The 15,450-nt window shown below is 37.0% G+C and overlaps 1 protein-coding gene across 2 annotated transcripts in view; it reads right to left on the reverse strand.

Annotated features, from left to right (window-relative positions):
• The window catches only part of RLF (RLF zinc finger), an 85,784-nt gene that overhangs the window by 45,229 nt on the left and 25,105 nt on the right, over positions 1–15,450 (reverse strand). The window contains exons 2-4 of one of the 2 annotated variants that reach the window (XM_037032569.1): positions 8,904–9,058; positions 6,796–6,877; positions 2,133–2,265 (exon numbers count right to left, since the gene is read on the reverse strand). In XM_037032569.1, coding sequence (XP_036888464.1) covers positions 2,133–2,265; positions 6,796–6,877; positions 8,904–9,058 — 370 coding nt within the window. Of the gene's footprint in view, positions 1–2,132; positions 2,266–6,795; positions 6,878–8,903; positions 9,059–15,450 lie in introns of those variants that run through there. The other variant, XM_037032570.1, reaches the window with a different exon arrangement.

The raw sequence follows: 15,450 nt of genomic DNA on the forward strand, positions 1-15,450 counted from the left end.
ACACAAAACCAAGAATTCAAGGCAGGAACAATAAATATCTTACAGACTTTTTTTTAATTCAAAAAACTGAACTGAAAAGCATTTATGGAGTTCGCTGAAGGTTTAAAAATGTACATTTTTTAGTCCTGGCAGGTATAGTTCAGTGGATTGAGCACAGGCCTGCGAACCAAAGGATTGTGGTTCAATTCCCAGTCAGGGCACATGCCTGGGTTGCAGGTCAGTTCCCAGCAGGGGACGCATGAGAGGCAACCACACACTGGTATTTCTCTCCCTCTCTCCTTTCCTTCCCCTCTAAAGATAAATAAATAAAATCATTTTAAAAATGTACATTTTTATACTTCTGATTATTACAATATGGACCAGAAGACAATAAATAAGATTATAGCCACAGCTTTCTGAGAATCCAATGTTAATATCTGGGCTGCAAGGGCAGTTGAGCTGTAAAAAAAATGCTTTCTCATCTTTTGACCTGAAATTAGGGTAAGGGTCAATTGAGAAAGCAGGTAAGCCATAGGCTGCCCACCATTTACACTGTGGTTCTCAGACTAATTCCTTGGGTATATAGGTATCCTGTACCCATTCAGTCTTACAGATAATGAGTCCTTAATTAATCTTTTTTGAACAGATATGGGATGTTAGGTGAACAGTGCTTCTCACTAATTCATGTTTTTTTTTTTACTATGTAAAAAGAAATTAAGTACTGTTAACTCCTGAGGTGGGGTGGTGTATTTGATTAGCATGCATCGGGGAAAATAAATTGGGGACATCTAACACAATTCCACCCTTTTTCTTGGGCATGGGCCTGCCCACAGAGAGCATGAGTTCTCCTCTGCTCTTGTCAAGACTTATCTAAACTGGGGCCTTCCAAATTCTAGGATCCTTTTGAAACTATTTGGCTCTGCCCTGTAACAAATTTTATTAATAATAAAGGTGACATTTTGGCTTCCANTTAACTCCTGAGGTGGGGTGGTGTATTTGATTAGCATGCATCAGGGGAAAATAAATTGGGGACATCTAACACAATTCCACCCTTTTTCTTGGGCATGGGCCTGCCCACAGAGAGCATGAGTTCTTCTCTGCTCTTGTCAAGACTTATCTAAACTGGGGCCTTCCAAATTCTAGGATCCTTTTGAAACTATTTGGCTCTGCCCTGTAACAAATTTTATTAATAATAAAGGTGACATTTTGGCTTCCATCTGACTATATTTACAAAGTAATGATATTTATTGGGTACCTCAACAGAAAACAATAAACACCAATCTCTGCTATTTAACAGCCCCTATTCTTTTTCTATTCTTTCTTTTTTGTCAATGTAGCTGATAAGCAAAATTATCAGAGGAAAAGGACCAAAAGAAAATCTGAATACTATTATTGGTAATCTCTCTAAGCAAAAAAACCCTAACAGCATGTATAGAGTACACTGTCAAACTTGGTGAATGAATAAGCTGAGATATTTTAAGGCTTTAAGAGTCAAATGGGCTGTTCTAAGACCTAAGCTAACTATTAATCAGAAGTGTAAATAAAAGCTGTGCTGAACTCATTTTTATTCCAGAAATATACTTAACAGAATGTGATTGTTTTAATTTTCCATTAATTTAAAGCAAATGAAGTCTCAATTGTTGGTGATACTACATACTTTTCTGTTCCTAAAATGCAAATGTCAACTCAAATACAACTCAAATATTCTAGTCTTAAACTGACAATTTGGCAAATAAAAATGTTCACTATCTATATTTATCCACAAACACTATGTTCAAATATTTCTGAAATTTAAACAGTTTTTCCACAGACCTCGGCTGTAGCAACCAGTGAACAAGTTACGAGCAAAGTTCTACTATATACCAAAGTCTAAGCAAATTATGCATTTCTATCTCGGAAGCTCTGTATGACATTGTTACTCAATACACCATTTTAAAATAAGCGCAAAAGGACATCAGAACTCTATCTAAAAATGCAAGAATCCTTAGGCAAAACATTAAATGTTAATAGTTAGTTTTTACTATTCCAAGGAGAAGAGAATGACTAGGAATAAATATACAGATAAAATTCATAAAATTTTAACCCATAAATCAATGTTAATTCTCTTAGAACTAAGTCCTCCTTCAATACAGTCAGGAGGTTTTAAGGCTTACCTTCTTCTGTTTCTACTGGTTGTTGAGCTAGAATTTTAAGAAGAACTGGATTTTTCCACACCCCTTCCTTGGTAACATGAACCAATATTTGTAGGTTATTATTCCCAAATTCCAATAATGCATCATGTGACTCCTAAAACAAAAAACAGCACATATAGAAAATAAGCTAATAAGCAATAGAGACAGTAGTTTCACCTTTTAAATATATCTGCATGTCTATGAAAGGACCTGTATCTTGGTGGTGGCGGGGGGGGGGGGGGGGGGGAAGCTCNCTTAAAGCTTTGTGGGATTATGGTGCTGCTCTTGCAAAGAATGAAACTTGGGTGTTTCCACTAAGTTAAAGGGTATCTTTCAAGTGTTCTCCTCAATTTCCCTTAGGTAAAATGATCACAATTCATTTACATCTTTGCATGACTAAATTATTTAACAGTCAATGATACAGCTCTGCTTTAAAGGCTCCTGCAGTATTCACACAGGCAACCTATTTCTTTTTTTTTAAATATTTTATTTATTTATTAATCTTTAGAGGGGAAGGAGAGAGGGAGAGAAACATCAATGTATGGTTGCCTTTTGTGCATCCCCTGCTGGTAGTTAGACTGCAAGGAACCTGCCTGCAACCCAGGCATGTGCCCTGACTGGGAATCGAACCGCGATCCTCTGGTTCGCAGGCCCGCGCTCAATCCACTGAGCTACACCAGCCAGGCGCAACCTATTTCTTTGAATAAAAATATTAAGCCCTGGCTGGTGTGGCTCAGTGGATTGAGCACCAGCCTGCAAACCAAAAGGTCGTCGGTTCGATTCCCAGTCAGGGCACATGCCTGGGTTGCAGGCCAGCTCCCCAGTGGGGGCCATGTGAGAGGCAATCACACATTGATGTTTCTCTCTCCCTTTTTCCCCTCCCTTCCCCTCTCTCTAAATATAAATAAATTTAAAAAAAAAAAATAAGCCCTGGCTGGTGTAGCTCAGTGGATTGAGCACGGGCCTACGAACCACATGATCGCGGTTCGATTCCCAGTCAGGGCACATGCCTGGATTGCAAGCCAGTTCCCGGCAGGGGACACACGATACATTGTGTGTCCTCGGCAGAGGCAACCATACATTGATATTTCTCTCCCTCTCTCCTTCCCTTCCCTTCTAAAGATAAATAAAATTAATTAAATAAATAAATAAATAAAATCTTCAAAAACGAGCATTTTTTAAATAAAGAGCAGAGATTTGGTCAAATAATTTATGGTGTAACCACACAACAGAATCCCAAGTAGTTATCAGAAAGAGAGATCTATTGAATATATATGCAACTGTAGACATATGTTCATGATTGCGATATTGAGATTTATAAAATATGTAGTCCTCATCCACAGTTCCCGGGCATGGAAGTTCCCCACCTCTTCCCATGTACATTGCCCTATCTGGCTGTTCCTATGTCACACCCTATCATACTAAACCAGTAATCTAGTAAATAAAACGTGTCTCTGAGTTCTGTGAGCTGCTCTAGCAAATTAATCGACCCCAAGAGGGTCATGGGAAGCCTCTGGTTCATGGCAGTCAGTCAGAAGTATAGGAACAACCTGGACTTGCACTTTGCATTCTGAGTTGGAGGGGTCATTGTAACTGCTAATCTGTATAGCTGGCCAATCAGCAGTGCAAGTAACAACCTGGGTTTGTGGCTGTTGTCTGAAATGTGTGTGGGAAGAAGGAGGGAGGCAGTCTTGTAGGACAGAATGCTTAACCAATGGAATCTGATGCTCTCTTCTCTAGATATACAGTGTCAGAACTCAGTTGAACTAATTCTTCAACACCCTGCTGGAGTCCCCAAGAATTGCTTGTTGGTGTAGGAAAACCACATCCTATGTTAATATCGGGTCTGGGGAAGCTCATTTAATGATAAAATTATTGTTTAAAAAAGTTACCAAAAATAGCCTCATTTTTATTAAAAAATCCATTTCAAAAATTTCATTTCAAAGCCAGGTGCTGAAGGACAAATACCGTATGATCTCACCTTTAACAGGAAGCTAAACTAAACAAAACAAACAAGCTAGCAAAATATAACCAAAGACACTGAAATAGAGAACAGGGGGACAGTGACCAGAGGGGAGAGGGGAGGGAATTTCAGAGGAAATAGGGGAGGGATTTAGAGGAACAAATATAAAGGATACATGGACAACAACTGAGAAGGGTGGAAATGGGAGGGAGGGGGGAGCATAGGAGAGTGGGATGGGATGGGAGTAATAGACAGAAAACTGTACTTGAAAAATAATTAAATAAAATTTTAAAGAATAAAAAAAATAAAAAATTTTTAAAACTTTCATTTCAGAGTTATTGTTTTTTAAACAAGAAAACTTGAGGAAGAAAAAGAGAGAGAAACACCAATGTGTGGTTGCCTCTCAATGGCCCTCACCGGGTACCTGGTCTGCAACCCAGGCATGTGCCCCAACAGGGAACCGAGCTGGTGACCCTTTGGTTCGAAGCCCATGCTCATTCCACTAAGCTACACCAACCTGGGCTAAGAGTGTATTTTTATATTCATAGGGGAAAGGCCTGGAAGGGTAGACTGCTTTAAGTTATTAAGGAGTGTTCTATCTGTGGTCTGCCTGCTCTGGTAAAACTATTCTCTTATTAAAAGTACCCTGAAAACCATCTATAGCCTTGTGACTCATCACTTAAAATAAGAAAACTTCAGGGTTTCAACTTTAAGATTTCAAAAGGACTGTGACATATATCTATCTGTACCTCTACTGCATTTATTTTATTAAACATTCAAAAATATATACTGTCTGATAAAAAATTATATAGGAAAAAAGTAAAATTTTTTAAAAGATTTTATTCATTTATCTTTAGAAGGGAAGGGAAAGACAGAGAGAGAGAAGTATCAATGTATGGTTGCCTCTCATGTGTCCCTTGCTGGGAACTGGCCTGCAACCCAGGCATGTGCCCTGACTGGAAATTGAACCCCAATTCCTTAGTTCTCAGGCCCGCGTTCAATCCACTGAGCTACACCAGCCAGAGCAAAAGTAAAATATTTTATTCAGGCATACTATCTAAGTAGAAAATAAAGAAATGAGAGTATTCTCTTCAAAGAATGCTAATAAAAATAATAGCAACAGCCCTAATAAATTAAGTAGATTTGCCCTTGTACAATGCCATACACCAGGACAAAACTATTGGCATGTCTCAGAACAAAGAGTAATGAAATCAAGGTGCTATGAATGAAAGATGATTTTAGCCACTGTATGATTGTGTGAGGAATTAGTACCACATTACAGTGATTAAAATAGGCCGACAGCCCTGGCCAGGTAGCTCAGTTGGTTAGAGTGTCATCTCAACATGCCAAGGTTGCAGGTTCAGTCTCCAGTCAGGACACACACAAGAATCAACCAATGAATGCATAAATAAGTGGAACTACAAATTCTTGTTTCTTTCTCTTTCTCTCCCTCTAACAATCAATAAAAAATAAAATAGGCCAAGAACATAAGAAAGAAACCTGTTCTTCCTGAAGAGAAAAAGATTAATATTCATTTTGGGTGATACACGTACATCCCAGAAAGGAAATTTCCAGATAAGCAAGTGTGTCTGTCAGTATGCAGATCTTTATTTGTGTCTACATGAAACAGCTCCAAGTTACTATGGAGTTCAGGTCTTCAAGGAGGCAGTTAACAGACCTCGGATATAAACTGGGTGTAACTTTGGGCAAGCTAATTATTTAACCTCTCTATCTATGCCTGTCTCCCCGTTTGTAAATGGAGTCAAATGATTGTGAGGTTTGTAATTTGATTAAAAGATACAAAACATGTAGAGCAGTGTTTGGCACACAGTGATAAATAAATGGTAACTATTATTACTTATATGATGATTGTTTTAAAGGTTTATTTTTAGAGAGGCTGGAATGGAGGGAGAAAGGGATAGAAACACTATATGTGAGAGAAACACCGACTGATTGCCTTTTACATGTGCCCCAAATGGGACTGAACCCAGGCATGTTCCCTGACCTGAAACGAACTGGCAACCCTTCGCTTTTCAGTATGACACCCAACCAACCAAGCCACATCAGTCAGGGAATAAGTCTATTTCTTAAAAAACAGTTTCTCTGTCTTTACCAGTAACAAGCACACTGGCCTCTTGTCACCACTGCCAGTGCACTTTCTTTTCTTCCTACCCTAACCCCCCCCCCACAAACCTACTAGTTTCTGATCTGCTCCCCCTCAGAAAGCTGATAATCAGGCTAATACAGGAGCCAATGTAGCAAATAAATAAAATGGATGAACAGAATTTATGACGATTATTTTGACTTACAATGCTTGGCAGAATCCCTGAAGTATTAGGGGGAAATTAATAGATAAGTGTAGTATGAATGATCCAATATTGCTACCTTATACCCATACACAATTTTACATTTTTAATAGCTGTATTCTGTATAAAATTGTTTTTGAATAATGAAAACTTCTTTATTGTTTTCTGGGTTATGTAAAGGAGAACAAAACCAAATGAAAAAAATATTTTTAACATATCCCCTTCATCTGAAAGGTCTCCCATTTCACAAACTTAATACCAATGTATAATGAACCTGTTTTTGTTCTCAGTTTCAAAACTTAATTTGCTGAGGGAAATTAATTAGGTGTCTTGGATACCTAAAAAGAGACCCTTTTTTGAGCCCAAATCAACTCACCTGCAGAGACTGAAGAAAGAGTACCCACACTTCATGAGGCAGTTCAGTTTCAGACACTGAAAGTAGCAATTCAAAACAACTCCTACAATATAAAGAAATAAATCAGTATATAAAGGTGGCTCGGGTCATAATCAAACTCTATGACACTGATACTGAATATATATTTTACAACTGTTTAGACTTTTAAATTTTGGTTTTTTACTCTTCAAAAGTTTCTTCAATACTGTTACATTGGCTTTCAACTTTAAAAAAGAAAAACTAGGAGACTAAATAATTACATTGTTACTTTAATACATTCAGTTAAGAATATAGTCTTTTGACAACTGTAATTGAACAAAATAATTTAAATTAAAAAAATACAGGCCTTTTATAAATCACACATGAAACAGTTTTGTTCAGTTAATTACAGTGTGGGGAGGGTGCCCATACAGGAAACAATGAAACAAACAAACACTGTCTTTGTTCTGATTCCAGAAGACAAAAACAGGAGCTCATGCTCCTGTCAATTCAGCTAATTAGGTGACAAATGCATGCAAGTGTCATCTATATAGGTTCTTCTCACTTACACAGGAAGCAGAAACACAGGCAAGGCTGTTTCTTTACCTCTTACAAACCAAGCAAGAAAAAAAGAATTCTCTTCTTTCTACCATTAACTAATAATGAGGAAAAAATAATAGATTTTAAAAAGGAAATGTATTAACAACCTGAATAAAGATCAGCTCAAAATACCAATAAACCAACACCTTTCTAAAATCTTTCAGGATGTTACTTTACCCTTTAGAGATTAGCATAAGTAATATAAAAAACAGACTTAGTAGGAGGAATAATGGGATTATAAAACAAGGAATGTTTGTGTTCCATCAAAGGTATAGTATTAAAGGTTTTGGGTTTTGGAGAATAGGAAAGAAACTAGGTGAGGCCAGAGAAAAATAAAATGGACCACCCAGACTAGAAGTTATCTCAACAAACAATCTGTGAGCTGAACAAAGGTGATTTCCCAGAGAAAAACGAAATAGCTGCCATATTTTCTCAGTTTGCAGATGAAATTACATTAGAGGTATAATTTTGTCTGCTAGCTGGCAACCAAATATTAAAATAGCAGCTAAATTATCAGGGACTCTTGGGGTGGTAATCTTATACCATACCCTGGTATTTTCTGCTAGTAACATTCCTAGTTCCAATAACATAACTGAATTGCAGATTTCATAATGTTTCCCCTTTCCCCACAATGTTCGTCTAAGACCAAAACTGTTTCCAGATACTCTGTCACTTGAATTGAACTATACCTGAGGAGAGAGAAAATCTATCCTTCTTGGATTCTAGGCCTAGGTAGGAAAAGACACTAGAGGCAAACCAGTTATGTTGCTTGGCTTGTATAGGTTGGCCAAAAAGTCCATTTAGTTTTTTCCATAAAATAAAAAACACATTTTTCATTTTCACCAGTAACTTTACTGATTTGGATATTTAGAGTACGTCGGCTATCTCCCACTATGGCTTCTAGTGGGTAGAGGCCAGGGGCGCTGCTAAACATCTCCCAATACGTAAGACAGCCCCACAGCAAAGAATTACTTGGTCGAAATATCAATAGTACCAAGAAAATTTGTGAACCATTTTTGACACTTCAAGCAGTCACAGCACCTTCTCCATACACTACCTGGATTTTGTGTGTGTGTTTCAATCGCATTTTTACCTTTCTTGAAATAATAAAGTATAACATGCCAAAAATGTTGCACGTTTTCTTCTATTTTCAATATTAAAATGGCTGCACAAAAATTCACTAATTTTGATGAGTTTTTTTTTTTAAATGCACACTGATATGACAGCTGTCACAATACAGTCTAACTAAATTGTTTCAAATGAAGTTAAAGACAACTAAGCATTACTGGAACCATCTTATGAAAGAAAAAAAACCCAACTTTTTGGCCAACCTAATACTTTATCTCCTGGGAACCTGAGTGTGAAGTCTCAGAGCAAAGAAAATTTCATGCAAAAAGTATGACTCTAACGGTGCTTCACAGAATACCATGATGCCATAGTAACTAGAAGTTAAGCAAACATTACAACCAAAAGTACTCAGTTTTAAGAATGATTTAATTTCTTAAACTTACAGTACTAATCTGCCAAGCACTAACAGGACATCTTCACATTCAGTAGTTAAGTACGGACGTGCACTGGCAAAGCTTTGGATGGCAAGTCGATATACTTCCAGAAGATACACCATATGTTCTGATGCATTCTTGTTGCTTGCATATTGCAATAGGGTCTAAAAACATAAAATTAAAATTAAAGTCTTAATTATTTAAAAAATAAAAACAATGAACATCATCATTATTCTCTTTTTTTTTTTCCTGAGACACATACACCTTTTATTTGCCTTTTAGGATTGGGTTTATTTAAAGGATTCTATTTTCATCACTTAATAAACTATTTTTGCTGAGTTAAAGAAAAGGCAGAACTGCTCTTCTGACATGAAAATAGAAGACTGAAACATGAAAATCTATGAGCAGAGCCATAAATTGCCTATCATGGTTCTTTCTAAAGGTCTGGAGTTATACCATCTTTAAAATCCAATCAGTTTCATTAACACAACATTAAATCGAGCATTGACCATGTCCAGGTACTGGGTATGCAAGAATTAAGACTAATCCCTGCTTTCTAAAAAAGACTTATTCCTGAGTATGACCCTCAGTTCTACAGATCAAAAAAATATTTTTTGCATACACAGAACTGATTAGGCTTAATTTATTTATACTAATTTATAAAAGGTTGATGTTATAATTTATATTTTATTTTCAAAAACTAACATAAGTCGAATGTTTACTTGTTTACAGTGTGAAGGGACAGTCACATTGTCACCCAGGATACCCCATTTATCTAAGAGGTTGCCTGATGGGCACAAAGTCTAAAATTAAAAAAAATGGAACCACAATTAGACTTAATAAATGACACATCCAATAATAAGAATTTTCTGATAAGCCATTATATAGTAAGAGTTCTCTTAACTAACACACTGGATTATCGAATCTTTATATGCTGGAATGATCAAGCCAGTTATGTTAGTATACCCATTCAATTAAGTACCTTACTTCTCTACCAGTCACTTTAGAAAAATGGGCTCCTTCTGTATTTGCCCCCATTAAACCAAATCCCAAATTTTAACAAGAAAAAAACCTGAATAACAAGATTATAAAACTGACCCCATAAAATTTCCCAGCTAAATGAGTAGAGAGAAGGAGCATAGAATATGTATTGATCTGTTACATAGGTAAGATTGAGCTTTAAAAATTCATATTTAGTACCAGCATTTATTCTCCTTGAGGTGGGATATTAAATCATATCCATCACTATAGGCCTAATACTCCTCCACCTACAGGACATTCTCAATTCTCACTAAATGTATGCTGAATACACTCACCATTTTATTCACTTGACAAATATTTATTGATAGCCTACTCTATGTACAGTGCTGGGTGCTGGGGAAAGACATGGGCCTATCCTCTGGGAGCTTTCAGAATGAGTCACACATGATAGTTCAAACCACACATGCAAATTAACCAACTGCTAGCTAAAGTATGCAAAGAGAAGGGCTGAGTGCATACAGATGAGGTAGGTCTTTCCACAGTTCACCTCTGTATTTAGAATGCTCCTGTCACCAATGTAATCATCCTTGGACACAGACACTCCACAAAGACTACACCAAGTTAACACAATTTCAAACATTCAACACCTCATAGGTATTTATGTTTACAGTTTGCCCTGCATTGACTTATATATTTTTTAATTCCAAAATCTTTATCATGTGTTAGTCCAATGAAGTAGTGAAGTCTCCTTAACACACACTATGAGCATACTCTGGGCATTTGAGTAGGCACTGGAACAATCTTTACTCTTACGTTTTCTAAAAACAGAAGACTTGACTTTGGGTGGTAAACACAAAATGCAATATACAGTCCGTGTATTACAGAATTGTACAGTTGAAACCTACATGATTTTATTAACCAATGCCCCCAATAAATTTAATAAAATTTTTAAAAATATGAATGAATTATAAACTAAATAATATTTTAACAAGGAATTATTTCATCAGAATAATGAAAAAGAAAAATGGGAAATATCTTATTTTACTTTAGAAATTTAAATTTTAGGCATCAATAAAACTGAAAGAGAAAGAGGAAATAAATGATATATATATAAAATCCCTCAAGTTCACTGGTATTCTTACAGAGACCAAAATCAACAGCCTCTTCTCTTTGTTTGAGTAAACTCATTTACTCCATAAACACCTATTATGTGGCAATACTATGCTGGGTACTGTGGACGGAGACTCTATTCCTACCCTTAAAAAGCTAAATACACAGCCCTGGCTGGCATAGCTCAGTGGATTGAGCGCAGGCTGTGAACCAAAGGGTTGCCAGTTTGATTCCCAGTCAGGGCACATGCCTGGGTTGTGGGCCAGGTCCCCAGTGGGGGCCACATGAGAGGCAACCACACATTGATGTTTCTCTCTCTTTCTCCCTCCCTTCCCCTTTCTAAAAATAAATAATTTTTTTAAAAAAGCTAAATATACAGATCAGATAGATAATATATAAAAATTAGCCCAATTAGGCATCATCCTTGACAATTTTAAATATTCTTTTAAAAAAAATTTTTTTTAAAGATTTTATTTATTTATCTTAGAGGGGAAGGGAAGGAGAGAGAGAGAGAGAGAGAGAGAGAGAGAGAGAGAGAGAGAGAGAGAAATATCAATGTATGGTTGCCTTTCATGCGTCCTGTGCCGGGAACTGGGAACTGGCCTGCAACCCAGGCATGTGCCCTGACTGGGAATCGAACTGCGATCATGTGGTTCGCAGGCCCGTGCTCAATCCACTGAGCTACACCAGCCAGGGCGACAATTTTAAATATTCTTACTGGGGTGCTCTCATTCACATCCCAAACAGATTATCTTTCAAGTTCTTGCTTTATATCTCACTCAACTGCCCCCTTAGACATTTCCATTTGTATGTCCTACTCAAATCTCAAACTCAACATACCCAAAATGAACATCTTTACCAGAAAAATACACTCTTCTTTTCAAATGGCAGAGCTAAAAGAGTATCTTTGAAACCACTACATCAAAGTCTGTAATTCAACCTCAGAAATACCCTTGTCTCTTTCCCCTAAGCTTTATTTCTACAGCCAATGACCTAGACCGGGTACCCAACATCCTTCGACTGAACTACTACCACAGTTAACTTCTCTTGCTAAATACCCTCCATTTCTATACATGTGTTAAATGACAACATATTTGTACATTAAAAAATCAATGCATGGGCCCTAGCTGGTGTAGCTCAGTGGATTGAGTGTGGGCCTGCAAACCAAAGGGTTGCCGGTTCAATTCCCAGTAAGGGCACATGCCTGGGTTGCAGGCCAGATCCCCAGTAGGGGATGTGTGACAGGAAACCACACACTGATGTTTCTCTCCCTCTCTCTCTCTTTCTCCTTCCCTTCCTTTCTCTCTAAAAATAAATAAAACTCTAAAAAATTTTTTTAAAGATCTGCTTGGAAAGAAATAAAAATGCATGGGAGAAAAAAGACTAGAAGGAACTCACCAAAATGCTAACATGGTTATTAGCACTAGGCAGAAGTAGGAATATGAAACTTTTTTGTCATCTATATTTTTCTGAACTTCCCAGATTTTCTTTACTAAGCAATGTTACCATGTTTTGCCATGTATAATGTGCTCCCATGTATAACATGCAACCATGTTTTTGTACACATTACACAAGGGATTATTATACCCATTATTATACCAATGGTATGTAATTGTTATACCCATGTGCAATATGCACCCTTGTTTTTCCTTCAATAATTTGGGCAAAAAGTGTGCATTATACAAGGCAAAATATGGTGCGTTTACAGTGAAGGGAAAATATCTCCCCTCATCCCCATTCTACCTTCATTCCTCACCCCATGGTTTCAAAGAGGTTGGCAGTATCCTGACTAATCTCTAAAACTATGAAGGAGGGAAATTTCTTTCAGGGTAGTTATTATTTCATACAGGAATGCATTCTAATTTAAAACTCAAATCATGCAAGACTAAATTTCCCTATGGAATAATCATAACTTAATGTTTCTGAGCACATAGTATGGGTTAGGGTTAGGCATTTCCCCAAGAGCTTTACATGCTACTAATATTTAAAACAACCTGCCCTGGCTGGTGTGGCTTAGTAGATTGAGCGCTACCAGTGAACCAAAGGGTCACTGGTTCAATTCCTTGTCAGGACACATGTCTGGGTTGCAGAGTCCAGGTCCCCAGTAGGGGTGGCATACAAGAAGCAACCGATTGCTTCTCTCTCTCTTTCTGTCTCCCTCCTCCTCTCTTGAAAAATAAGTAAAATCTTTAAGAAATACAACCCTATGAGCCAGGTAATTTATGATTAGCACAATTTTTTAAAGATTTTATTTATTTATCTTTAGAGAGGAAGGGAAGGAGAGAAGGAGAGAAATATCAATGTATGGTTGCCTCTCGTGAGTCCCCTGCTGGGAACTGGCCTGCAACCCAGGCATGTGCCCTGACTGGGAATCAAACCACAATCGTGTGGTTCGCAGGCCTGCACTCAATCCACTGAGCTACACCAGCCAGGGCTGATTAGCACAATTTTAAAATGAGAAAACAAAGACACAGTGATATTGCTATTTGCCTAATGACATCCAATAGGTTAAGTGTTGAATTCAGGATTTGAACTAGGGTCACCTAGCCCCATGTGTTTTCAAAATGCACAAGTCTACAACTATTTGAAGTGTGCTTTTAAACTCTGCTTTTTCCCCCCACTGTGCATTAACTTTACTCATGGCTCACAAAGAAATGACAATAAGTATCTGGTATTTACTATTAAAATTGCATGTCCTATGACAATAAGAAATTATGTGACTTGTAATAGAGGACGATTTGCATTATTTCAAATTTTGCACATAAAGCTAGAAGCCTTGTTTTGACTTGAACTTCTCAATATTTTATTAAATAAATTTGAGTAAAATGTGATTGCACTATAATAGACTTCAAACAAGAGATAGCACTTGAGCTGGGTTTCTAAACTACAGGGTCACTTTTGAAAACACACAAATGAGGGGAATAGAAGGACTCCGAGTAGACAACAATTTGAACAAAGTAAAAAAAAACCTACTATAACAGACGGTGACAGCGCTTACAACATCAACTGGTGAGGAAGCACCAGAGGTCTCCCATGAAGAGGCTACAGTGGATATGAGATGAAACAGAATGAATGGAAAGAGAATAGCTGGTGGCTTACATTGAGAAAGGCTAGAGTAAATTAAGTCTTTTACGTATGTTTTTAATAGGTCCCAATTCCCACTTTCTATATCTACTTAGTTGATCTTTTTAAACCCAGAAATATGACTGACTGATTTATCCATCTTCCTATTCATCCATCCTGATTAAATTTCACTGGATTTGGTCCATCATTCTAGCCTACAATCTGTTATGGAATTTAACTATGCTTTCTAACGTCATTTTGTTTTCAATTTTTAAATACATCTTTTACTGTTTTCAGAAAAGCATCCCTGGCTCGTGTGGCTCACTGGATTGAGTGCAGGACTGCAAACCAAAGGGTTGCCAGTTAGATTCCCAGTTGGGGCACACGCCTGGGTTGTGGACCAGGTCCCCAGCAGAGTGTGCAAGAAGCAACCACGCATTGGTGTTGCTTTCCCTTTCTTCGTCCCTCCTTTCCCCTCTCCAAAAGTGAATAAATAAATTTTTTAAAAAGCAATAAATTTATTTTTAAAAAATATAGATGGAAAAGTAAAAATTAAAATATCAACAATCCACACTACCAGCACCCAGAAATAGACCACTACTAAACAGACAATATTAAGTTTGAGAAACATTTATGCCTCAATAAAAGCATTTTAATTGAATCATACTCTACATTGTTTTATAAAATCTTCAACATTGTATTCTTTTTGGTAAAAAAATTTTAATTAATTTATTTTTTAGAGAGGGGAAGGAAGAAAGAGAGGGAGAGAAACACTAATGTGTGGTTGCCTCTCATGCACCTCGCACTGGGGACCTGGCCCACAACCCAGGCATGTTACCCTAGACTGGGAATCAAACTGGCAATCCTTTGATTCACAGGCTGGCACTCAACCACTGAGCCACACCAGCCAGGGTCAACATCAGTTTTTCAATGGTGCACAGTCTTGCATGTGTACCACAATTTACTACCCAATTCTCTGTTTCTGGACATTGTGGTTTCTAACTTTGCATTATTATACATAATGGCAAGAGAACCTCTCTACTTAATTTTTTCCATGTAACCATGATAATTATTTTAGGATAATATCACATAAATGAAATTGCTGAGTCAAAGAATGCCTAATTTTTATGGCTTTACATAATGCCAAATTCTGTTCTAGAAAAATTTGTTCCAATTTACATTTCTATTACTAGGGTAAGGTAATGACTGACTGAGGAGCTGTCACAATTATACCACAGCAGATGGATGGATGGGGGAAATATGATGTGTTCTTTATTCAACTTAAAATCCTTTCATTATGTTGCAATAAAATATTTCATGTTTCTTTTATGATGTAACCTGAAAATTTAATTACTATAGCATATACATGTATCTTCATCTGAATTACCAGTAATATTAGGGA

This window comes from Sturnira hondurensis, unplaced genomic scaffold, assembly GCF_014824575.4.
Source record: "Sturnira hondurensis isolate 20B ecotype Veracruz unplaced genomic scaffold, ASM1482457v3 Scaffold0021490, whole genome shotgun sequence".
Classification (NCBI taxonomy): Eukaryota; Metazoa; Chordata; class Mammalia; order Chiroptera; family Phyllostomidae; genus Sturnira; species Sturnira hondurensis.